Here is a 26,335-nt window from a genome sequence, read left to right on the forward strand (position 1 = left end):
AAGATGACTAAGATTGTGGCTACTATTTGGTTGAAGATTGTCAAAGGGAAGGGATAGATTTGTAGTTTTATTTCTATGTTTAAAATGAATCAATATTAATTTAAAAAATCAGAAAAATTAAATAGGAATCAAGTTACCTTTTAGTGATATCATTCCAGTTTCTCTCTAGTTTTCTTTTTTTAACCTCATTTGTCTAAGTAGCAGGCTTTCCCTTTATCCTTCAGTCCCTTTACCAGCTTCTTCTCTGCTCTAAGATATAGTCCTTTGTGAACTGCAGAGAAATCTCAGCCATTCTTGTAGCAATAAGATGATGTCACTAACAAGAAGTTTCTAAGAATATACATATAGGAAAAGAAGAGATCATTTCAGAGTGAGAAGACCCATGCTGAATAACATTTTATCACTTTCCTACAAGACACAAAAAGGTGACTGGCGATTTGCTGTCCCCACATGTTAAAAGGAAGGAACAGAAAACCAAAATTTTCTTTTTTCTGATAAAGACCATCCATCCTAAGCCAGGATCCAGGGAAAAACACAGCAGTGTTTCTGGCACATAAGGTGGTTAGGAATCTCTCGTATATACTTTTACACACTTAAATATAGTTCTGCTTAAATATCTGAAAGTTTCCCTAGAAATTAACCATTTTTTATCCTTTCTTTTCTCCTTACCACTTTCCACACAGAACAGGATGCAATGCCATTTCACCAGATGACAATGCCCAAGATAACACCAGCTATTAGAGCAGATAAGCTTTTCTTCACATGTCAATCCATTTTTAATTAAATTTATTAAATGATTAAATTTATTGAATGTCATAGACATATTGTCATATTTTCTGCACGGTGCAGATAACATATGATCCTAAGAGAGAGGGGTAGCTGAACTGGAGGCAGAGAAAAAATTTAAGTTCCTATGGAACAAGTTAAGGACCAGGATTTCAATGGTGGCATTCTCTGAATACTTCCAGTATTCTGCTGATAACCAGAAAGAGAGGTGGAGGAGCAAAGATTTAATGCCTACTTCAGAAATTGGCAGAAAGAAAAGAGATTCAGATTAATCAGGAAGAAGGGCTGCTTTCTGAAATAAAAGGAACTTTAACCTGAAGAAAACAGGATCCAAAACTGCCAGTGCTTAGAACCAAGAAAGAGGTTATGAATAAGGTCTTTCATAGCAAAGTGAGAAAAGGCCAATGAAGGAAAAAGACTACACCATATAAGGTGACATCTCTGTTATGGATGAAGATATGAAAATTGAGTGTCATCCATATCAGAGGATGGAAGTAGTCAAAGAGGCAACAGCAAACAGACTGACTTTAAATAGAGCACCAAAAGAATGAAAAGGATGGTACACATATTTCTACATGAATGCTGGAAGCTGCAACAGATACGATGATGCAACTGCAATGTCTAGCCCTAAATGAAGACATGGACATCCTGGGCATATGGGAACCTTAATGGAAGACCTGTAATACTAACATACAAAATACAAAAGAAAGATAAAGCAAGCAGAGCTTCTGATAGAGGATCTGTGTATGTTAAAGAGAGCTTAATCAAAACAAATTGGCAAACTAAGCACCTCAGCAAGTAGCATAGACTCCATAGGAACTGAAATATCAGGCCTAGATAGGGAGGGCTGAGGCTGAGTCTACCAACCATAATGGTGACATGGATAGTAATACACTGAGGGACATCAGACAACACAGGGAGAAAATGCAATAATATAGGGAAATTTTGGTTAACTCTACATACATAAATAAAATGTTGTATGAGAATATAACAAAATGACCAACTTAAAGACACCATCAGTGACAGTTTCATGGAGCAGCTAGTTAGGTAGTCCACAACAAATGTAACATATGACTTGGTTCAAAAATCTTGAACAGTTGAAGAGCCTTTCTCCATAGAGACCACAACGTATCTAAATTCAACATCTCTGCAGGAGTATGAAATTCTAAACAACCATTACAATTGTCCTCAACCTCAAAAGGACATAAAAATAAGGACTCATATTAAAAAGGAACCAACAGGGGCAGCTAAGAGAATTAAATCTGCAGTAGTGGCATGGAAGCTACTTGAGGACACATCATAGAAGTCCACAGGCTGTTAGGAAAAGCTTGAGAAAGTACAGTGGGAAGTCAGCAGGGAAAGGGAGGTACAATAGAAGCAAGAAGGCAACTTTCCAAAAGCTGGGATTGTGTCTAAATGAAGAAAATGGAAAGGATGATGAGCTCTGGCAGATAAATGTAAGCAGGTCAACCAAGAGTCTAAAGACAACTGAAAAACGAAAACTAATACTACATTTTTCTTGAAATACATTAGGAGCAGGAAGCCTGCCAAAGTGTCTGGGGGCACCAACTGATAATCAGGGCAAAAAAAGGCAAGGAGAGCAAAAGAGCAATCTGTTGAAGTAGTGTGTGGAAGTAACTGGGGAGTTTTCAAAGAAAACCAGAGGTTTCTTTATGACAGACTCAGCAGAGGATCTGTCTGAAGTTCAGGTGACTATAGAACAGGTTATAGAAAAATTTGACAAAATGAACACTAACAAGTCTCCAGAAGCACTTGGTATTCACCCAAGATTTCTAAAGGAACTCAAGGATAAGATAACTATATTATAATAATGAGGAGTAAACTCTCAAAACTGCCTTTGTACATTAAGATTGGAGAGTGTCAAATATGATGACAACTTTTAAAAAATATTCTGGGAAGCTGCAGGCCTTACAGGCAAATTAATAGAGCAATAAGAATAAAATTAAAAGGGATACCTGCATAAATATGATGTACTCAGTAAAAGTCAACCTGGTTTTTGTTACGAAACATTTGCCTTATTAACTTCTTGTCATTCTTTGATCGAGCTGACACAGTCATTTTTCAAAAGCCTTTTATTGAAGACTCTTGCCAAAGCCATGAAGAACTACTGAACACCTTTACAAGATTGAGTGACTGGTCAAAAATTAGGAAATGAAGCTCAATATAAACAAAGATGAAGAGATGCACAAGAGGAAAAGCAATCCTAAATCTCTATATAAAATACCATAATGTAAGCTCTGAGCTGACCAGTAACATGAGGGTGTGATCTTGCAGTCATGGTAGATAGTTCCGTGAAAATATCAACTCAATGCTCAGTTTCAGTCAAAAGAAGCAAATCGAATGTAAGGAATTCTTAAGGAAGGGACAGAGAACAGAACAGAGAACACTACCATACCTCTGAATAAATCTGCTTTGTCTATATCTTGAATACTGGGTGCAGTTCTGACTACTTCCTGTTACGCAGGATATAGATGGACAGAAAAGGTTCAAAACAACAAGGATGCCCAGAGGTCTGGATGTACGAGGAATGTTCCTCCAGTATGAGGAATGAACGAGAAGATAAACTGGGACTGCAATCTGGAAAGGAGGTAACTTTGCGAGAGTATAATAGAGGTCAACCAAATCATAAATGACATGGAGAAATTGGGTGGGTTTTGAGGGTTTACTCTCTTCCTCACAGGGCATCAAATCAAGCCAGTAGGAGCAAGGTTCAAAACAAACAGATAGTTCATACAACAGAGAGCTCCTTGCCAAAGGATGCTGCAGATGCTAAAAGCTTACCTGGATTCAAGGGGACATGGGACAAACTTAGAAGAGAAATCCACTGCAGATTACTAAATACACAGAACCTCCACCTGGCTCAAGGAAAAACTAACTAAACTAACTGAACGCAGGGAGAGTATTAGAGGGAGTATACATGCACTTACTCTTCCTTCTTGCCCTGTTCTTACCTTTTCCCCTGGAAGAAACAGGGCATTGGGCTAAAGGGAAGAGGAAGGGCATGCTCAGCATCACTTTGAGCTTCCCTACAATGCCTGAAGCTGGATTCTAGCACATGTAGAGAGGTCTCTGAACATGTCTTTGACCTATCCTGTAGATCTTGTCCCACAGCCTCAGATTACCGCTGTGTGCCCTAATTAAGCTGTGCCATTCATAATGAGCAAAAAGACCTGGTTTGTCCAGGTGCTGCACAGTCCCAGTGGGAAATAGGAAAGAGGAAGAGGGTAGCAGTATCTGTTCCTCTTCAGCAGCACTTGATCAGAGAGAGCAGACTCTAGATTCAGTACATCGTCTTGGAACGTTAGCATGCAAATACTATCACGTGCAGAAAACCATTCTACGTCCATAGCTATTTATGCAAACCCTGTCAAGCACAAGCATTTAGACAAAAGAGGGAGAAACTCCCTCTAATAAACCTGATTATTTACTTCAAGTGCACTGAAGATTCTGCAGTCATGATACACATGAAATAGTTACACTCTGCTGCGTACTGTAATTCTTACCACTTCATTCATTTATGTGTTTAGCTCTTACGAACATTATTATTCAATTTAAAATGCAAGTCATTTGACTTCATTTTAGGAAGTAAATTACACTGCCTGTAATTAAGGTTGTGCAACAGTTCTTTTTATATTTTCAGCTGCTTATAACAGTTTGGACTGAAATTTATTGCTGTGACTTGTGTGCTGTGCACAAGCTAATTATTTTCTGGAGAATCTGAGATGTTCCCAAGGAAAATGCTAAGGAAAACCCATCATTTTGCCTGCATTAAAAAATTCAGTGGCCTTTTATTGAATATCTCATGCAATTCTGTACTTTGCAGCAGAGATCAAAAACGTAGCAAAGCCTGACCTTTGTGTCAGGAAGGTCCTCAACTTCTCGTCAAACGCACTACAGTTTGGCCAAGTTATATAGTTCTTATCAGAGAAAATCTCTCAACCTAAGAGAAAAATTATTCTAGAATCTCATTCCCCGTGTTTTTAAAATGTCTAATTTCATATTAACTTTCAGCTCAGTTGTTCTAGCATTCTTTTAGCTTAAATAGCACTTGATGATTACGGTCCTTGATGCATAGAGTTCAGTCATACCCTTCCTCACTTCTTCTACACACCTTTCAAATTATAGGTTATATATTTTTTTGCTCACTGTATTGTTCAAATTAATTTTCTGGCACATGTGTGACTTGAACAAAGCTAAAAAGGATTCTATACAATATTCCAAATGAATATATCCACTTATTATTGATGAAATCTATTTCCTTCATCTAGAAAATCTATTACCAAAAAAAGTAATCAGGTTAGTCTGGCATAATCTACCTTTGGTAAATCAGGGTTTCATTTTAATTCATTTCCTCTGTACCACCTCACTTTTATTCCTCTTTCCTTCAAAATGTGTTCTAAAGCAGAGCAAATAACTGAAGTCAGACTGTACTTAACCACTCACTGTTTTCCTTCTCAAATTACAAATACTGTCTTTGGCAGTATATAAGCACAATATTTACAACTTGACAGATGATAAAAATATCAGGTTTGGAATCTCAAGAATAATTTATCTCAAATTATCTGATCCTCCTAATTTAACTATACTCAACTCTGAGTTGTGATTCCACCTTCCTTTGGTCATCCATATCTATACTTATAGATAGGGAAATTCTTATTTCATATGTACTTAATACATATTTAATATAATACATGCTTAAATACATACTAAAACATAATTATTCTTTTCAGTTGTCCTGCCTGTGTTATCAATTCTTATTGAAAACCCAAAGAGGGTTTTTCTAATCACATCTAAATTTTTTGCAGTGACATCTTCACCTTCAGAATACCTAACCTAAGAAACCATGTCTGATTTACAGAGGAGCTGAGAACTTAAAACTGCCACTTATGCCTCAGTTTCAGATTTGTATACATAAAGTGCTTTAAAATGCCAAGTCCTAAGAAAAATAGGGCCTCAAAAGTTTCTAAATTCTACTAATATTGGGTGTCTGATTTTTATCCCATCTGGTTTTGTTTCTGTTCACCATCTCTAAAATAGAAATAATACTGCCCTCTTGGTCTCAGTGATTTTAAAGTTGTGTGTTATATTAAACCAACCAAAGATTCATTTCCTTGAAACAGTAAACAATACAAGTGTCAATAATATTTTCACAGCAAGCTTTAGAAAAAGGACTTTCCCATACATTACATAATAATGATGAAATACAGAATACTTGTTCATCAGTTATGCATCTTGTATTCTGTGCCTGAAGAAGAGATATTATGATAAGAAATATCATGCAATCATGTAATGACAATTCAATCATATACTATGCATGCACAACAAAGCTAAATTAAGGCTTCAATAGCAGTTCTTAAAAATTTTGCAGTCTTCATGCTCATCCTTTGATGTTAGGTATTTGTCTCGTGAACACACGTCACTGATAAGTTAGTTAAAAGTCTCTCTCTCATTAGCATTAAGGCATATGTATCTATGCCTACTATCTGATATTCTAAAATACAGTTTCACAGCTGAGAAAATACTTTAATGTAAATGGAGAAAACACATGGTTTCCCAGGCAACTTGCTGGAATGTGTGCCAACAGACATTGTCTGACACACTAAGAAGTGTTGTGATATCTGCCAATAAATATTAAATAGGATGAAAAAACAATCTTCCTTATTCTCATACACAACAGCATTCTAATAATAAATGTAGAGAGGAAAGAGGAAGGCAAGCAATGTTTATAGGGTAACCGCAACAAACACGCTATTCTTTTGAAAATGTCTTCAAAACTTCCCCTTGACTTGCAGTGGTAAAAAACCCACAGTCACCAAAACTTTCTTTCAGTTTACTCTGTCTGCTTTCCTTCTTCTCTTCCTGGGTCAAATCAAGAGGAAAAAAATCTCAAAAATATTAAATACACAGATGATGCAGATGATCAGTTCCCCAGGAAAATATTTCATTTATACTGTGTTCAAATGCGTACGGCAATTAATAATGGAAGATGTATTTGCTTTTACATAATCTAGTGGTTGTTTGACATTGACTCTTCAAAGCAAAATCATTCTGAATATAATAACAATAACGTATTTTGTCTAACAGAGGATCTTTACAAGTAATTTGCATTCAAACTGAAAACAGTTAAATTCAGTCACTGAATGCGGCTAATACTGATTGCCTTCAGGGGGAAAGGACACACACATTCATCACAGACCAGAGTTTGCACACTAGAAACCACTTCTGTGCCAATATGACTGGCAGAATGACACACATACTATTTCTATACAGATCAAAAGAGAAAATCTCCCTCAACTTAGATAACAGCTTCATGTCAAAACAGTCCCATAACCATTTCTCCGGTTATTGCTACGGTGGTCTCTCTAGGACTCTGCTCATGAAGTACTGTGCCTTTATTTTTTCTTTGAAGAGGTACAACAGAAACAAGGAGACTAAGGGCAAATGTGAGTAAGAGACGTGTTAGACTTACAAACCCAGAGTAGGACACAGACAGTATCGTTCTTGGTGCCTATCCCAAACCTGCAATGCCACAGTTAGAGCCATCCAACGCACTCCAGGGCCCCTGTCTTCAGCAGGGCTTCAGGCTACCTCTCTGAATCTGAGTGCAAGGCTGGATATAGGCAATGTAGCTCCTTTTCTAAATGCGCATTTTCTTAATGCAATCCTGACTTACAGGGTTCCTGACTTTCCATTTTCTGGTAGCTCCTTCTTAATCACAAGCCACTTCTCCAGCTGGGCCAGAGGAACTGTTTGTGGGTTGGATAGTTTTCTGATCCAGGATTAAAGAAAACACATACACACACTTTTTTTTTTTTTTTTTTTTTTGGAACAGTTTCCTGATCTGGATTACAGTGCAATTCAATAGACTGTGTGCCAGCACTGCTAAAGGGGCAACCCAGTAATTCTGTGAGAATCACCAGCAGGAGGGCAGGAATATGTCAAGTCAGCCTTGATATCAAACTCTTCATAATGTGAAACCACTGCCTTACTTATTTTCCTGCAATATCAAAATTCATATACCTCACCAATGGTCTTATTGGTTGTAGCTCATTCATTTTTAAACAAGTAAATTAATTTTAGTATTTTAAAGGGTATTCTTATTAGCAACTAAAATAATTTTTCCTTTTATTATTTTTAAATATAAATTCAACTCCAATCCCTGCCCCGCACCTAAAATAATTTTCATATGGATGTGAAAGGCCTTCAAAGTCTGTCTAGATCCCTTTGAAACAAACTAAAATATTGTAAAAACCTCTATGTAAATACACACACACAAACACACACACAAAACTAGCACGCATTATTATGTGTCTGCAGTTCATGCTCATTTGCAAGTTGGAGACAGGACTGATACGTGCATTTTATTCTACATTGCTGGCAGTGGGAAATAAATTATTTTACTGACTGTTCAAAAGCAGTATACCTGATTTGCAGAAAGGTTATTAAAATATTAATAGAACAGGCATTCAGAAATTACAATAAAAAGGTAATTAAAACCTAGAATCTAGGATTTAATATGTACAGTCTCAAATAACCATTTCTGGGAAAACACTGTGGTGTTGAAAAACCTTGGCCCAGGGCTTACTTCCCACAAACCATCTGTCTAATCAATTATTAGTTCATCAGAGATTCTAACACATAAACAAAAACAGATTTGATATGCTCTGTGTGAATTTATTGATGTCTCCTTTGCACTCAGGCTATATAAACATTCATGTATGCTATGTTATCGATTTACGAAAAACTGATTAGACTCATACACTTCTTTGCTGCTTATATAAATCTGAATGATTAGAGCAGGAGAAAAAGAATAGCAATTTTCTGGTTAATTAAACTGCTTTTGAGAATATGTATTTAAACCAATTTAATCTTGCATAGGACTTAAATGGAATAAGACTTATTTTCAAATAGTAAATCTTTGATTGAGAAAATTATTTTTTCAAAATCACTCCAGTGCAAATACACACATAAGTATGCATTTCTATAAATGGCTTGTATATGGGAAATAAAATCCCTACCCCCCACTTCATTCCATATTGCAAGTTCTTGCTTTTTAACAAAGGAAATCATATTATCAGTGTAAGGTTCATCATCTCCCAGGGCTGAGGTCCTTCTGTGCATTCTCTCACTCAGAGTATAAGATGCATTTATACAAATGACAACAGAAATCCAAGGACCTGTCTGAAGTCCAGTCAGGACACGCACACATACACACTGCCTCTGCCACTGAAAGAATTTACTTAAGAAACAAAACACCTAGAATGCGGAACAACTACAAAATAAAAAATAGAGTAAGTTTTATGAGCCTTCTCTGGTAACTACTAAACTTACATAGATTATAATGCATATACCTATAGCACCCCCTGGCCTCCAAAATTAAGGGAATTGTTGCAAAAAATAAGTTTAAGCTTCTTACAGAGAATTTCTAAGGAGAGAAATGAGAGAACCATGAATTGTCATTGAGCAGCTCTTCTGTGACATAGTTTCTCTATAGATGCAAAGTGATTTCTCTAGAGATAGCAATCTACAATATACAATTGTACAAAATATAAGGAGGAGACTTCCTTCATCAGGTCCAGAGACAGAGATGCTACCATACACAGATGACTATTTTTCCACATTCTTAATTGTAACTAAAGTTGCAATAACAACTATGAAAAAGACAAAAGAAGGATTTGTAGATCAGGCTGATACAGAATACTTAGGAAAACAAAAGAAATGCTGGCACTGAAAACCTGAATGCTTTGTCAAGTAAATTTCATTTCTGATTGAATCACAGTGAGACTACAGAAAACATTGCTATTTTTCCATTAGTAAAAGATGTTGCTAAGGGGACCCAGACAAACAAACAGGCAGCAGCAGAGAAAAAACAAGCAAGGATGGTTGGAAAGAAAAATTTTCACGAAGTGTACAGCGGGTGCTCTTATCTGTGGAGAATTTTGATACAGAAGCTTTTTTTCAAATAACTTAAAGTCTTTTAAAAGCAACTAAAGGCATATTGTAAAAGCATTCAAGCGCATATCTGTGAATAAAACAACTGTGCCCAGTAGTACTCAGACAGCAATATTTTGCATTACTATAACACCATCAGCATGAACATTTAAAGAATCTATCAATATTTATTAATTAAGGCTTGTATCACAGCTATCTAGCACTACCCCTGCCTAAGTAAGAAAAAACATGGCAATGAGAAATGTTCAGGTTTTTTGACCTTAGTAGATTTTCACCTGCTATCTTAATGAGATTTCTGTTATAAAATCATTGTTCATATACACAAACCAATAACTCATGACTATTTGTATTCCTGATTCCCTTTGGTAGAACCTAAGCCAGATGTTCTCCTGGAGCATTCTAAATGCTCTCCTACAAATAAAGGGTGGCCTGCTCCACAGGGCCAGACTAGAGTTATTCCAAACCAAAATCCCCCAAAATACAAACAGTGCAGAGGTCAGGTTCCTCAGTACCAGCTGCCTTGCCTTATAGACCCGTTGCTATTCTGCTTCACTCCTTGCTAATGCAGGACATCCATCGTGTGTCAGGACAAGCCTATGCTCTTTATTTCTGGACTAATCACTATTTGTGCCAAAACAAAACATGAATTGTTTGTTTGAACTTAAATAGCCAAACGATCCAGGTCACATTATACCAAGGACCTGTCTTTTTAACCAGTATTTTGTCCTCTGTAAACTTGAGTGATGGTTTGATATTCGTCCCCAAATACGACAACTCTTATTTTGTTCATTTGTTGAAATATTTGCAATATTTCTACTTCCTCCCCACTCTGCAGTGAAGAGGTATTTCTTCTATTTGCCCCTTTCTGCACTCTTGCCATTTCTAATTTTCCAATTCTGGCAGATTTACTTAGAGGTAAGAAATATACAAAGAGAGCATGTCTCTCTTTTGCCAGATTTTATAAGCACTCTGACTCTTTACACCCAATAATACTATGTCTCCACTCACCTTTAGAAGAAACAAGTTGCTATTGAATTAATGAATAATTCAGTTAAAATACTAAGCCCCCTTCTCTGCCCATAAAAAAAAATCTAGAAAAGCTCACATGCTCATGAATCAAATTTCTGTTATGAGAAAGAAGAAATCTTTATTTTTAAAGAAAAGAATGAAGGCTTCATCTTTATACACCTCTGACCTTCGGTGTCATCAGGAGAGAGCGTACAGGCACAGCAGCAACATGCTGATTTAAAATCTGTGAAGTGTACTCTCAAAAAAAAAAGGAGTGACACTGTCCAGCTTTCCCACTTCCCCAGCCGCCAGGGAATTGCCTGTGTCTGTTTTTCTAATAGTTCACATAACAACTGTTAGGTCTACAAGAGTAACTCTGTGAAGTCTGAAGCCTAATTCTGCAGGAGCAACGATCATATAAGTGGATCAGTTTAGGTATACCTGCCTGAACTAGTCTTTAATGTTTGCCTAGCTCACAGGGTTTTGCAGAACAAGCTATGCTGAAATCACTGTAAGGTGCAATAGCAACCCTTTAGTAACCTAAGTAAAACATATAGAAATCCACTCTGAATGAATATGTAAGCAACACAATAGCTTGAGTATACCTTTTCAGAGCAAAAGCAAAATACACTTTCAGGTCTGAAAGGAAAGATGTATCAAGGCAGGGAGAGAGAGAAGCAAGCAGTACCTCTTCAAAATGAACTTCTTGATATATGACGTTATCTCTGTGATAATGTCACATTTATTGTATATATATAAATATTTTTATATGCATATACATATGTATGAATATATTCATTACAGAATGAAAACCTAAGTCTTTCTCAATATCTGCTCAGACTCAGAGAAGGAAGCAGTTTTTCTCTAAAGATGAAAAGTCACTTCAAAGATAATTACACACATTGCAGCTTTGTGTTTGCTTTCTTTCATACAGATTTTATGGCAGTTAGACTTACTTTGAAGTGAGAATAAGCTGCAGAAATTTAAGGCTGTTAAATCTAGCTGCATTATCCCTTCAACTTCTTTGTCCAATCTGAAAACACTTCTGCAACCAAAACTACCTTTGAACCATGAAATAGATTGAAATTTCCTGAGCCATTCAAGGTTGGGGGGAAAAGTCAGATGCTCTTTCATCACCTGAGCAATTTGAATATTTTAAAAGTATTCTGGCCACGCTTTTCCTCCCCACTCAAGACAACTTATGCAAACCTTCCCGCCGCTCACATCTGCTGCGGAGGTGACGGAGCTGGTAGCTGCATGCCTCAGGGAGACCTCCGAATGGCCCGTGCAACCAAGAGCCCCTGTTGCTGGGAGGAGCGAGGGCCTTCCATGAAGGAGTCAGGGAGCAGCACGCATGCAGGGAGGTGTCGCACAGGGCAGAAAGCAAAGTCTTGGCTGGCAATTCACAACAGCGTCACCAGCTGAGGAGCTACAGAGAGAATGCAGGGATAGGGCAGAGGCTAGAGCCTGGAGGAAAGAAGAAAAAGAGCACAAAAGTAAAACAGGTAATGACAGAAGAAAATGAGCAAGCAGGAAAAAGTGGTGACTGTCAGCCAGTAGGACAATCATCAGCCAACGGACTAAACCTTACGAGTTTCCTCTGAACCACGCATCTAGCGTGGCAGCTGCAAACTTAGATTCAAGAAGAACAGCACGGAACACACACCTGACGCTGCTCCAGCCTGGGCATTATAACTGACTACAGCAAAGCTGAATACACCTTCCGGCCCAAGCAAAGCCCAAGTGTGCTCTTCCAGGGGATTTGTACACCAGCCTTAGCAGCAGTTCAGTAGAGCTAGTGTTAAATTCCTCCTTCACTTCACCCTGCCTCCAGTGCAAAGAACACTGCAAAGACAACCTTTTTTTGTCAGGCAGCATTGCTTCAGGTCTTCTTCACAAGCGTCTTTTACGTTACATTCTGCAGAAGGAAAGGGCTTGCCAGCAGTCTGCAAGAAATCCTTCACGGGGATGGAGGAGGCCATGTGTCTTGATTAGGCTGTGCATCACATTACCTTATAAACTGACCCACAGGGCAAAAACAAAACAAAACATAACACACACGAGGGAAGTGTCTTTACCTCACAGACTGAAACATCTGTATCAACTAAGGCAATGAAGTTTTTGGTTCAAATGCATGTCCCCAACAGAACTGCACATCAGCTTCCCTGTTTGGGTTGCCAAGCAAAAGCAGAGACAATTGCTGAAAGCAAACAAGCATGTCCTTTTGTAACTATTTTATTTTAATTCGTGACTCCCAAAGCAGGCTAACATCCTCTGAAGCTAGCAGGCAATTTGGAGAGATCTTGCTATTTAAATTTAACAGCCCTGCTAGGATGAACAGAGCAGTTCTGTTATGAGGCAGGGAGGAAGGGACTGAAGAAGATGGGATGGGGAAGAAGGAGGGAAAGGAGGAATGAGAGAACAACAACGGGAAAGAAAAGAAGCTGTCACCAACTAGCAAATAATGTCAATGCTGTCATTTACCAAAAGGGGGGTAAGGTTCATGCTTCAAGTTCGTGAATCTCAGTGATTTTCCAAGAATCTATGAACCCTGACAATGCAGAACCATGAATACATTTTGTGTATTAGCTTTTCATTTCACCGGTAATATTCCTCCATGTCCCCACCAACTGCTTTTTTAGGACAGCAGCATTAACAGTTCCATGAAGGGGAACAGATCAGGGAAACATCAATCACTGTATCCACATAGTTTTCTTAATTCCAGTATTATAACACAGGAGTTAGACTAGAAAAAAGGACAAGAAAGAAAAAAAAAGGCGTTAATGATTGCATTCCTAATCTTCCTTGATGTACATATCACTTCAAAGTATAGTCATTTTTTTCAATGCAACACGCTAGTTTTAATACTAATAAGACACTGTAAATGAATATAGTGCCAAGAATAGTAACTTTGATAACATAAATCTAACTCATTCTTCAGAGCCAAAAACTGTGGGGAAAGATGGAAAAGAATGAAAAGGGAGGGCTGGGGAGGAGAGAAGCCAAGAAAGGAAATTGCATGAGGGATGTGGGATGTGTAGACAAGGTAAGGAAATAATATAAAAAGAAGAATGAAGGATAAGAAAGTGAAAAGCAAGATAAAAGTGCTAATAAAAAAGGCAACAGGGACTATGGCCTAGATCCAGAAAAGCTCTTATGTTCTCTACGTCAAGTATGTTATTAAATATATGAAGTACACCACAAATAAAGTTAACAATATGCTTTGCAAGACTGAGGAATTAAAAAACTGACAAGGAAAGAATAGTAACAAATGAAAGAGCAATAAAGAAAGAAGAAAAAAGGTCAGCAGAAGACTAGAGTGAAACTAAATATAGACAGAATATGAGCCATCCTTGTTCTGAGGTGCTTCTTTTTGAGGAATATATGCTATTAAAGAATCTTTGGGTATCCTAAAAATCATACACAATAATTTCTCAATTCAAAAATGGCTGGACCAAACCAAGGGAAATTCCTTATCATTTGAAAAAAGAAGAAGAGATGATCATTTAACTAAAATGTCTATAATCACATAGATGCAAATGATAGCAATTTGATTGCAATAATGTGTAAATAGCATCAATTGCAAACACGCACCCTTTCTTCCTTAAATGGCATAAATTCACAGATCTGAAAACAACTAAATTCAAATCAGTTGAGAGGCAGCACTTTCCCAGAAAATATGAACAGCATTTGAAAACTTTTTTAACCAGACTTTACTAGCTGTTGGAAAAGCTACAATTCAACAAAATACTATGGTTCAAGAAAAAAAGAAAAGAAAAATCAAATTTGGTTAGAGAGTGAACAACAAGTGAAAAATTATAAATTCAATAACAGTCTGAGTTAATAAAACTTTAGACTGTCAAACTATAATTGTAAGCTTAAATATCTGCAGGGAATATATTCCTAAAGTGAACCAGGTATGAGGGACTACTTCAAGAATTCTAGAAAATTATTAACTGAAACAAAGTGACATAAAAAGAAGACTATGGGTCATAGATAAGGAAATTAAGGCAGCTTCCTAAAATATTTAGGGGAAAAAAGGAATCCTGCTATTGGCACCAGACTACTTTCGGGTGAAACATTCTCAGGCGAGAGTTCTCAGGCAAAACATCGGTATTCTCAATAATAGTGATGGAAAAGAAAAAACAAAGGAGCCTTCATTAAATCTGTTTTTGTTTGGGGGGAGAAGCCAGATGATACTGTACTACTCTCCATCCTTGTAGCAATTCACAAGAATGTTAAGCAGCAGTTACTGACTTTACATTTTTTCAGCTAGCATGTCCAAAAAAATTGCTGAAAGATTTACAAGAGCTGGCCAATGACTTCTCTGCACATTAATTATGATTTCAATAAATCCTGAAACACTGTGGAAATTCCAAAGACTATGGAAAAAAGCTAATATTGTACCAGAATTTTAAAAAGAATAGACAGGATGAGCCAGGTGACGAAGTCCTGATATCTGATTCTACTTCAAGGGAAATCAGGGTTTTAATTAAGAACTGTAGACTAATATAATAAATATCAACCAATAAAATTATACAAGGAATCACTATATGCCTATAGTGATTCCTCTTTAACTAAGGAATTATTCATTCAAGATATTTGGCTGATGAAAGTGATAACACTGTGCAATGTACTTTGCCTGCTGTAAGGCATGTGATATAATAGTCTGACAATTTGATTAAAGTAAAAATATGAAACAAAATAAACTGTTACATATTAAAGAAACATCGACCCCCTCCCCCCAGGCATGTCCTACTGGGGTTCCACGGGGATTGCTTTGGCTCTTATATGATTTTGTATTTCCCTCAGTGTCACAACCACAAGAATAATAGCATTACTGATGAGATGTACAGAAAACACAGTGTTCGGAGGAATAATATACTTACAATGACAGAAAAAAAGAATGGATTGTTTTATAACCTGCCCTCAGGCAAACAACAGAATTTCCCCTATAGTTAAATATAAGAGCATATACCTAGGACAGAGTGCTCTGACTGAGGAGAAGCAACCAACAAAGACTTGGAGTAGGGGCCGTCAGCTGAACACTGGCTGCCAATGTTAGCCTGTGGTGATGGGGCTCATGTATGTAGCTCCATCAGGAAACACCGAAAAGAAAGGAGAGTCACATTTGCTTCTATTTCTCACTAATGCAACATCTACAGGGATAATACATCTAAAGACTAGAAATAAACAGCACATTTTAATAGCACAGATAATTGGCCATTAGAAAACTAGTCTATGCTTCTCAGCAAAGAGGGGTTTTTTTTCCTAAACCATATATAATTTCAAAAATAAAATAACTCAGAGAGATCCTACAGGTTGTGCTACATGGGAGGTCAGCCAAGGTTATCAGAATAGCTCTTTTCAAGTATGTAATCTCTGAAAACAGGATTGCAAAAGGCCTGTGCTCATACTGTGAGAATTCTCCCTAATGCCAATGCTACAGAAGACATGTTGCGTGATGTGCCTCTTGCAAATCCTCGCGCCATTCAGATGCCAAGAGAAAGCAGAGCCAAGAGGAGAAAAACATGTTTGAGGTGGACTGCAGCACACAAAGATGTGAAGAAGCTAAACAGCACCAAGGCAGAGGGTTGTCTAATTGATGGTGAGGCTTTTCTGGCTCCTTCAGATGGCCACAAGGGCACGAGGAAGAAGTGGAGTTCTGTCTACTGTGCCTACACATACTTCAAATACAGAGATTCGGTAATCTCCACCCCAGCACATCACATTCAGTAACTTGGACACCACATACATCAGAAAGATATTGTCAGATTGGAGGGTATTCAGAAAAGAAAAACATCTCAGCTAGTAACATATCAGCAATTAATAAAATAAAATCACTAGGGCATATTTAGCTGGCATATTTTAGAACATAACATATTAAAAGAATATAACACAGAAGATGCATCATACAACACAACTTAAGAAGGTATATTTAGAATGAATGAAGAAACAGAAAACTTAGCTGTAAAAAAATTTACTTAGTAGAGGGATATTCAGCTGTATAACACTATTTTAGGGAAGAAGAGGAAAACCTTTTTGAAAAGCTACAGTACTAGCTAGAATACTTTTAGATTATAAAGCTAGAATACTTTAAAAAGGCTAGAATATTAAAACAATCCAGCTCTGAGAGAGAAATGAACTGGAACACCCAGTATGCCTATACTATTCCTGATTTCTCTGACTAGACTGTAGCTGATGACTGGCTGTATATTCTAAAACCTCAGAGTCAAATTAACCATGTTGGTAGACTTCAACTGCTCCCATATCGATCAAGCAACTATCACATTTGGGCACAATTGCAAAACAAAACCTTCAGACACTGTAAAAGAATGCTTCGAGGAGGAGCTAAATAGGCAACGCACAAGATAAGCAGATATTAATTTGATTGTGCCAAGTGTGTAGGACCTGGTACAAAATGTTACTACTAAAGAGCTCATACATAATGGCAGTCATAACATACTTAAATTCAGCATCTATGTAGGAGCAAGCAAAGCCAACAAATCTCCTAAAATACTACTTGATTAGAAAATCAGAAATTGCATAGAAATAAAGGAGCTGTTAGAAGGGAACTATCAAATGTGCAGACAGAAGAGCAAAATGCTTGTAGGTAGTGCACAGAATAAATTGAGTGATGCGGAACAAACATATGCAAAAGCAACACAGCTAACTACCAATGTAGGGAGGTTATTTGACACAGTTCTTGAAAAAAAATGAAGTTCTTGTCTTAGGGCAATTGAAGAGAAAATAAAACTCTGGCAGACTAAATGTAAAAATGCAATAGGACAGGCCAAAAGGTTTGAGAAATAACTTGCAGGTTTTGTTGTTGTTGTTATTGTTGTTGTTATTTTAAGTACAGCAAGATCAGGAAGCTTGCCAGAGTGTCTGGAGGTCTGACGTATAAAGGAATAAAAGGAGCACTGAGAGAAGATAAGCCTATAGCAGGCAAATTACATGAAGTTTTGCATCCATGCTCATAATGAGGACCTTGAGAGAAATTCACACAACAGAACCTTTCTTAAGGGGTGCTGTTGAAGGATCTGTCTGAAATGAAAGCATCAGTAAAAGAGGTTACAGAAATATCAAAAAAGAGAACAATAAAAAGTCACCAGGACCACCTGGTATTCATACAGGAGTTTTAAAAGAACTCAAGGGTGAAATTCTCAGTATCAGAAGACAGGAAAGAGGCAAAATGGGATGCCAATTTTTAAAAGTATTAAGGAAAGAAATAGGAAGGGAGAGGTAAATCTAAGGTAGCTATGAAGTGGTGCCCAGACAGCTCTACCAGGCAAACTGACAGAAATTGCTACCAAGAACACAATTAGATCATTTGTAAGTACAATGTTTGAAGAGTCATCATAGAAGCTTCTATAAAAGGAAGCTGATTCTGGAGTTGATACAAATCTTGAAGGAAATTAAATTTATTTGGATTTCCAGAAGTAGTTCAACAAGCTCCAAGGATACTCAGAGAAACTGAGATGCCATAGAAAGGTCCCCACGGAGCTAAATAATTGGCTAAAAAGTAGGACACAAAGGCAAGCATTAATCATTAGGGGTTTTTCAGTGCAGGGAGGTCATGAGGGAAGTCTTTTTATTAGTACCTGTGCTGTTTAATATATTCATAAGTGACCTGGAAAAGGGGATGAGTAGTGGGGCAACAAAGTTCTCTGATGATAGTAAGTTGGGGTAGTAAAGGTAAGGGCCAATGGCAACGAGTTGTAAAAAGACTTTACAACATTAAGTGACTAGATGATAAAATGGCAGCTGGAATTCAATAAAGCTCTGAAGAGTGAAGGGCATATTAAACAAATGGAGGCTAAAAACTCAGCTTACATAGACTAAAAAAAGCAAAGATGAGAGGGAATCTGACCACTGTCTATAAATACAACATTGAGCATAAACACCAAGAGGTAAAAGAGCTATTTAAGCTAAAGAAAAAAAGCTGGCACAAGAATAATTCACTGCAAACAAATTTAGGATAGAAATTACAAGACTCCAAACTGTCAGAGGGGTGAAGCTCTAGATCAGCCTGTCCATAAGAGAAAGGAAAAACAGTCAAACTAGGGTTTAAGACGAATGTGGATAAGCACTGTGAACAAATTACACAATCCAGTTGCTATGACAGCTCAGTGCTGAGTTAGCTGCTCAACTTAGACTGGATTCAGTAAGCTGAACTAAAGCAGAAACTTAGCAGCATGCAGCAGATGCACGATGACTTGTATTTTTGGCGAAGTATGTCATAGTGCATTACCTACGCTGAAATAAATTTCTGCTTAATGCCATAAGATATTTCTGCTTCTCTTTTTAGACTGAGAGAGGTGAGCTGCTTCGCATGCAGGAAGCCTTGGAGGTAACAAACAGTAACTCGGTCATGTGCACAACCCTTCTATCACTAGAGACATAATTAGATTTAAGGTATTTTTCCTGAGAGAGAAAGAATGCTCTGCTTTTATCAAAAATGCCTGCTTTTCTCTTTGATTATGTTTCTATGACAGCAGAGATGGCTTTAAGTGTAGAGATACAGAGGCCCAAATGAAGGCCTGGTCTTTTGTGAGCAGTGGTTTGACTGGCTGAAGCAGATCCAGTGCTGAGACAAATCAGTGCTTTGTTAGTTAGCTGCCACAGAGAAGGCCATCAGTTAATAAAACCAAGTTGTGTCTGTGCTACCACTTTTCATAAGAGCAGTAGTGAGATTTTGAGGTGATTCCCCCAATGTTGTGTTGGTTTGGTTTGCAGAGCAGCTGCGGTGTAGGTAAACTAGATTACTTTTCAGGTAAATTAAGCTAGAATCCATGCTCCAAAGGCGTACCAAAGGCACTTCAGCCCCTGAGGGGGACATGAGGGTCTGGACCCACATCTGGTCCTTTGGACAGTCCCAAACCATGTGCGTGATAGGGCCCAGCCTGCACTGTGGAGCAGCCGTGTGCCATCGCCTGCTGGCCAGGACACCCAGCCTTCACTCCCCCGCCACAGCACTTCCACATTTGGACGGTGCCGGACGCCGACGGCTGCAAACTCCCCTGGGAGGGCCGTGCCGGGAGGGCAGTGCGAACCAGCCCCATCCTACACTAATAACCCAGCAGGAGGCATTTTCCCTCAAACAGCCCACTGTTCGCTAAAACTAGAGCACCCTGGTTATTTTACAGCAGCAGCAGGTTGGTTTGAAGGGTTTTATAAAAACAGACAACTGATCGTGGCTCATTTCATAACATATACACTTCCCAAGCATAAAAATTCTGCCTGGAACATAATTAATTGTCCGGTGTTTTGTCTGGTTTTCAGTAATCTCATTTACCAAAGATCAAATTTGCTTCATGGTTTATCTTATTTGCCTCAGTTTCATCCCACAGGGAAGAAAAATCAGTTTTTACTACTTACATTTTTTCCTCTCCTAAAAAAAATCACAACTGACTCACCACCTGATTCATAAAGCTTCTTATTTGAGTCTCTCTTGACTCAGCTTTATCTAGCTTTCTCAGTACATCCTTCATGTTGCTAGGTTTCAAGAGAAAAGACATGAGAGAAGAAAACAATTCAGTATTTTTTTTAAAAAAAAACCAGCCCTTTGACAAAAGGCCAAAAGAAAGTACAAAAGTAATCTTCTTCTATCACATATGTGCCAACTTTCCCAATGCATTTTTTTTTCTAAATTACTTTTTTGTTGTTTGTGATATACACAAAACTGTGTCACTGAGCAACAGGGAATGCTTTATTAAGAGGAATTCTACCCAAGCAAATCAGGTGTTAATGAAATAATTATGATTTCATATGATTCATATGTCCTGTAATTATGCAACTGCATTTATGTGATGCCATTAATGTCCTTCTGCTTTACAGAGCATGTGTGTGTGTGTGCATGTGTTTGTGCGTAAGCACGTGTGTGTCTACTCAATCATTACATAAGGAAACATGCCCAAATGCAGTCAACGTCTGGTACAGAAGAGCTGCTTAACAGGAAACAGCAATGTATACAACAGTTTAGGACAAGAAGCAAACACATCCAACATGTATCCACTTCAAATTGCAGGATGAATTTAGGCTGGGACAGAAACATTATCATTCCTTACTGTTGTGAAACATGCCATCAGCTCTCTAACAACCATGTGAAATCAAGACCTCTTACATCCAAAAGCAGGGTATCAATGCCTGAACAGAAGGGCCCTGCAGACAAAGCCAGAGGTAGTTAACACAAGCCAAGACAGACTGATTTCTTGGAACAATGGGGACATGGTGTGCCACCGGCTGTGGGTATATGCATGTAGGGGGCAGCAGCACCGTCTGAGATTTACGGTATTTTTTGAAGGAATAAACAGGTTACTGATTTATAACAATATAGCAAGATGAGCCCACAAATATTGAGTCCATTACCTCACACTTGGTTATGCTGAGAGAATGAGACCCAGCTATGAAACACTGACTTACTCTTTTATCACCGCAAAAAAAAAAAAAAAAAAATCTCAGTGATCTTGTTTACAAAGCTGTGTCCGGTTTTTTTATATCTCCACTTGAAGAACATTCAAGGCAAAAGTATAAGCATTTGACCTAGAGTTATGCACAAACTTTCAGAGACCAGACAACATCCAAAGCAGATTCTTGCTCTCTCTTGGTTTGGATTTCAAACCAACAGCTTTGAAAAAACTGGCAAATTCAAATCCTAGCAATTTTGGCTTCACCGTATGTTTAGCTGCCATACTGGATATAAGACTGAAGCACAGAGTTAAGATAGTCCACAAACTATCTTGACAGATCTCGCCTGTGACTGACTCTTGTGCTATTGAAAGCTGTAACAGTTGTGAATGAAAGCTATTTCGAATTTAATAAACACAAAACTAATATTTGTGTACAGAAATTTAATTAGACTCTTAAAAATAAAATATTTGAAACATACCTACATAATTCTAGATTTATTCCTTCATAGATTTTTCTTCTTCAACTATTCAACTTTTTAGGACAGTCAACCACAAGATAAAGGAAATTTTTATTACCGGTAGGATTTTTCCCCAAGATAATTAGTAAAATTTGCACATTAGTACAAATATAGAAGAACCCCCACAAAAATATACTTTTGAAAAATAAGATTATGTTACCTTAAAAAAAATATGCAAGGTTTATCATTTAGACTTCAGAGTCTTAAATGGAGAACTGATAAAAGTCTATCCTTTTATTCTTTGATCCACCTTCTGCAGTAATGGTAACAACAGAAACCACTGGGAAAAAAAAAAAGAAAAAGGTAGCAGAGACAACCCAAATTATAGCTCCAGGAACTTAGAAATGAAATTACTTAACTCAGGTAAACTTAGCACCATAAAGGAAAAAGAGGGGGGGTTTCCAGATCAAAGAGATCTGCAAATCTGAAAAGTTATAATATGCAAGTGTTTGCCACAAAAAATAAATAAATAAATCTTGTAGAGCTAGAAAATAGTTTACTATCTTGTAATTCTTTAAAAACCTTATCATCCAGTTTTATTTTCTTCCTCAGACTAGATGCCAGCATGAGCTGAATGTTACCAAACTGAGCTGTTATTGATACTGGCTCTTCAGAATGTGTTATTTTTTTCCTAAAACAAATAAAGAGGATCATTGTACATTTGCAGAAATCAAATGCACATATCCATTAACACAAAAGTATTGCATGAATTTCTCTCACATTCATCTGTAGTGTTGCCCTCCAAAAACAAACAAAAAAAAAGTGAAGTAATTTGGTGAAAAAAATATGGTCATATTTTTAAGCTGCGCCTGATTCAGAACAAAATACTGAGTTTAAATTCCAATCATACTATTTAGCCATGAATGGAAATGAGATTCTGAGTCACAGAGCGTAATCCTTGCTACCAAGCCTTCGCCTCCCTGTAACCTGTTTCATAAACTCACTGCGCTTCTTATAAACAGGGACATGCCTTAGCCTACCCCTCCCTTTGGAAAACTGAACCAAACTGCACTGATGAAAAGGAATCATCCATCATATTCTCCATTTCCCACTCCAGGCTGAATTTATTCACAGTAATACCTACTTGTTTTTGTATCAACAATGTCCTTGAGGGTAAGTATTTATGTCTCATCAAGATAAAAAAATACAAGCAAAATCATCACCTACACCATTATGGCAGAAAAGATAACAGTCGCCTTTCCTAAACACAAGTCAAGTTGTTGCCATTTGGTATTTTAATTTAAAATTGATGTTTATATGTCAGTGTGAGTGGAATTAAATGAACTGTCTATGCTTTAATGTTTGGCAAGTACATTTTACCTTTTTTGTGTATATGCCTCTATATACATACATGTGTGTGTGCATGTGTGTGTGTATATGTATATATATATATATAAAAAAAAAACTTTGTTTTCATCTTTTACTGTTCTTGTAGGTTTATTTATTGCCAAATGATCTCATGTTTCCCTGCATCATTCACAAGACCACTGGAGTACAACTCCATTTACATCATGTAGGTTTAGGGCTTAAAGTTTTCTGCAGCCACTGAAGACTTCCATGACATTTGCTTCCTCACTTCCTTTCCCACATCTTGGCATTTCCTTTGCAAGCTCCTGTATCACTTCCTCAGTTTCCAGAGGTTCCTTACTATAGTAAGATACTGCATTCAAGTACAGCGATAAGACATTTATAGGAAGCTAGTGCACACTGGCATCTGTCCCTCCACTTTCTATTTATGCTTTTTCTGCAGTAGTCTCATCCTCTGTTTTCTCATTCTCTTTCCGCTAATGTCTTGCTGCTCTCTCTGGTGCTGTCTCCACCACCCTGGAACTGCCTCTAGACAGTAAAGCTTATGGTCATGAAGAGCTAGAAAGAAATGGCTACACTTATGCCTCCAGGACCCCTCTCTGCTCTGCATGCTGCACAGCAGTGCCCGAGGAGACGGCACGCAGAAGAAATGGGATAAGAAGCTGCTGCCCAAACAGAGGATCAGGAGTAGCTTTGAACAGCCAGGAGGAAGAGGGCAAAAGGAAACCCTGTTCACTGCCTGCAGCTGCTTATAAGTGACATTTCAGACGGCTGGCATGAGACAGTGCCAGCAAGACATACATGGCCATTGCTCCAAAGGAATGATTAATGACTGACCCAAGACAGCAAAATGATAAGGTCTAAAATACATAAGGTCCTTCTAAGATTCAAGTTCACATGTGACTTCTGGTCTCCCCTCAAGTTAACAATGTTGTCTGCCCCCCCAAATTGCAGGGGGAGTTTTTCACAGAATCACAGCATGACTGAGGTTTTGAATCTCTGCAAGGATGGAGACTCCAAAGCCTCTCTGGGCAACCTCTGCCACTGTCCAATCACCCTCAGAGTAAAAAAGTTTTTCTTATGTTTAAGAAATACAGAAGATCATTAAGCAAGAACAAAGTCTGGAAATAAACCAGTACACATAAAAAAAACAAGAAAAGTGGCAACACAAATCCTCTAGTTTAATTCACTGCATCTTCCTGGTTGTGATTTCTTTGGGTATCACAGAAAAACTGACACATCTGTCAGTCTGGGGGCTCATGCTCACAAGCCTTAGTGCTAAACTATGGGAAGCACCACAGAGTCCAGCTCTTGAGGTAATGTCTCAAAATTCCAGTTATGGGCAGGCTGGAATTGCACAAAGCCTTGAAGCAAAGGCAGCTATGTAAAACTGAATTAGAATTTGCTTTATCATCTTATGAACAAGCATATTTTTTAAAGGCAGTGTAAACACTCTCCTCTCATGCCCACGCAATACTTTATCAACAAACACAACAGTTTAAACTTTTAAACAAAAATTTCAGTAAGATTGGCTCCTAAATTTGAGAAGATGGCTTTTTATTTCTAATTGGTTTTGGTACCTGGAGTCAGGTATTTACACCTGGAGGCTGTTGTGCTTCTGACACTGCAGGAGGGAGGAGGAATATTTAAGTTGCAGCAATTCAACCAACACATAATTCTGAACACAGAATTTTCTTCCTTCACCTATGACAAAGGGAGGAACTGGGTTGAAAAAAACAACATACTTCGCTGCTACTCTTTCGACTTCATTGTAAATATTAAGTGAAATTTCTCTACTCACAAAGGACTTTTAGAAAAAAAATCAGAAAGGTTTCAGGCAGACATGTCTTTCACCTAATCCCCGCCGATTATGGCATATATCAGCAACGCATACAGAAAATAAAGAAATGTGCAGTGATGGCCTCTGCACCTACAGGTGATGCAACACGGGGTCTAATCTACAGGCCATGAAGGGAAATCAAAATATTCCAACTTATTTCACTGGGTCTGTTTCACAAACACTTGTTCTCAAACTGTATGCAAATTCCAAGATTTATGTAGGAAGCAAACACATATCAGCGATCCAAATTTAAAACAGCTCTTTGAAAATGAAATGTAAGCTACAAAGAAAGCATCTCTAATTTGAAAAAAAACCAAAGAAATAGAAAAGGAGAAATAAAATATATTTATAGCTTACTATGGAGGAGAAGGGTTTTGGGAAAATCATATGTATCCAAGAAAAAAAAAATAGGTCCATTAAACAAAGACACTACTCACTAGTAATTACCAGGTAAGTTTTGCCTATTGAGCTTACATGCTGTCTCAAAAAGTGGAAAGACAAGACTCCAACATTGTACCAGGAGCAGGCTCTGAGATGAAAAGAAAATGACAAACCTCAAGAAACACATGATTTAAATATCAGATACTGTAACTATGATTCAGTAGCAGCTGAGCTCAAAATACAGTATTTCTGTTCATTCATAAGCTCCCCAGCAAATGATACACTGCCTTGTGCATACGCCTGCCTTTTAATTGAGTTCTTTTAATCGTTTAGTCCCAGCCAATTGGCCAAGACATGATCATGTGACTTCAAATCATTTTTGTTTACTATTGCTCCCTACCTAAATGATCGATTTTGGCTAAGGGAGGGTCATGTGATTCTTTCTGAATTGCAATATAGGATTTTTGACACTATCTGTAACAGAGATTAAACAAAGTACTGCTACACTTGAAATATTCCCTATTAACCTTAAACTGGACTTTAGGCAACACTTGGAATGCATCTGTTTTGTTTTCTGTTGCTTTTTTAGGCTTCTCAACTACATTGCAGAAAAATACAGGAAAAAAGGAACATAAGAAAAAGTAACGTTAGAAAAAGAGTAAAAATCCCAAAACGAACAAAAAAAAACCCTCCTAAACATTTCCATCGGCATTACTAGGTGTGCCCAGCAAATTTGGGGGTAAAAGCAGCATTTAAAAGTGAGTGTGAGGGACAGAAACTGAAAAAAACTAAGAGTTTTTTTCACTTACATTTATCCAAGAAGGTTGTTGCCATTACTTCTGCCGGGCTCTCACTGGCTGGGAAGATCATGTGACCCAGGGAACTAAAATAGAAAAGTCTCAGTAGCGAGGAAACTGAACCAGAAGCGCCTTTGCGAGAAAACACATATCACGGGCATAATATCATGCACTTACAAGCAAAAGGTGATAAATTTAGAAGCAAACCTATCGTGTATGGAAAAATGGGCAATGCCTTGAACCTTACAGCCCAGTATCTGTCACCTTTTCAAAGCATGGGAAATGTTTTTGCTATAAATCTCAGTTCATGTC

The 26,335-nt window shown here is 37.7% G+C and overlaps 1 protein-coding gene across 2 annotated transcripts in view; it reads right to left on the bottom strand.

Annotated features, from left to right (window-relative positions):
* Nucleotides 1-26,096, bottom strand: part of ESR1 (estrogen receptor 1) — a 184,934-nt gene extending 158,838 nt beyond the window's left edge. For both annotated transcript variants that reach the window (XM_026122228.2, XM_064509138.1), the window contains exon 1: nucleotides 26,036-26,096. In XM_026122228.2, the coding sequence (XP_025978013.2) occupies nucleotides 26,036-26,096 (61 nt within the window). The remainder of the gene's footprint in view (nucleotides 1-26,035) is intronic.
* Nucleotides 26,097-26,335: the final 239 nt, after the last annotated feature.

The sequence above is a fragment of the Dromaius novaehollandiae genome, chromosome 3 (assembly GCF_036370855.1).
Source record: "Dromaius novaehollandiae isolate bDroNov1 chromosome 3, bDroNov1.hap1, whole genome shotgun sequence".
NCBI classification, from domain to species: domain Eukaryota; kingdom Metazoa; phylum Chordata; class Aves; order Casuariiformes; family Dromaiidae; genus Dromaius; species Dromaius novaehollandiae.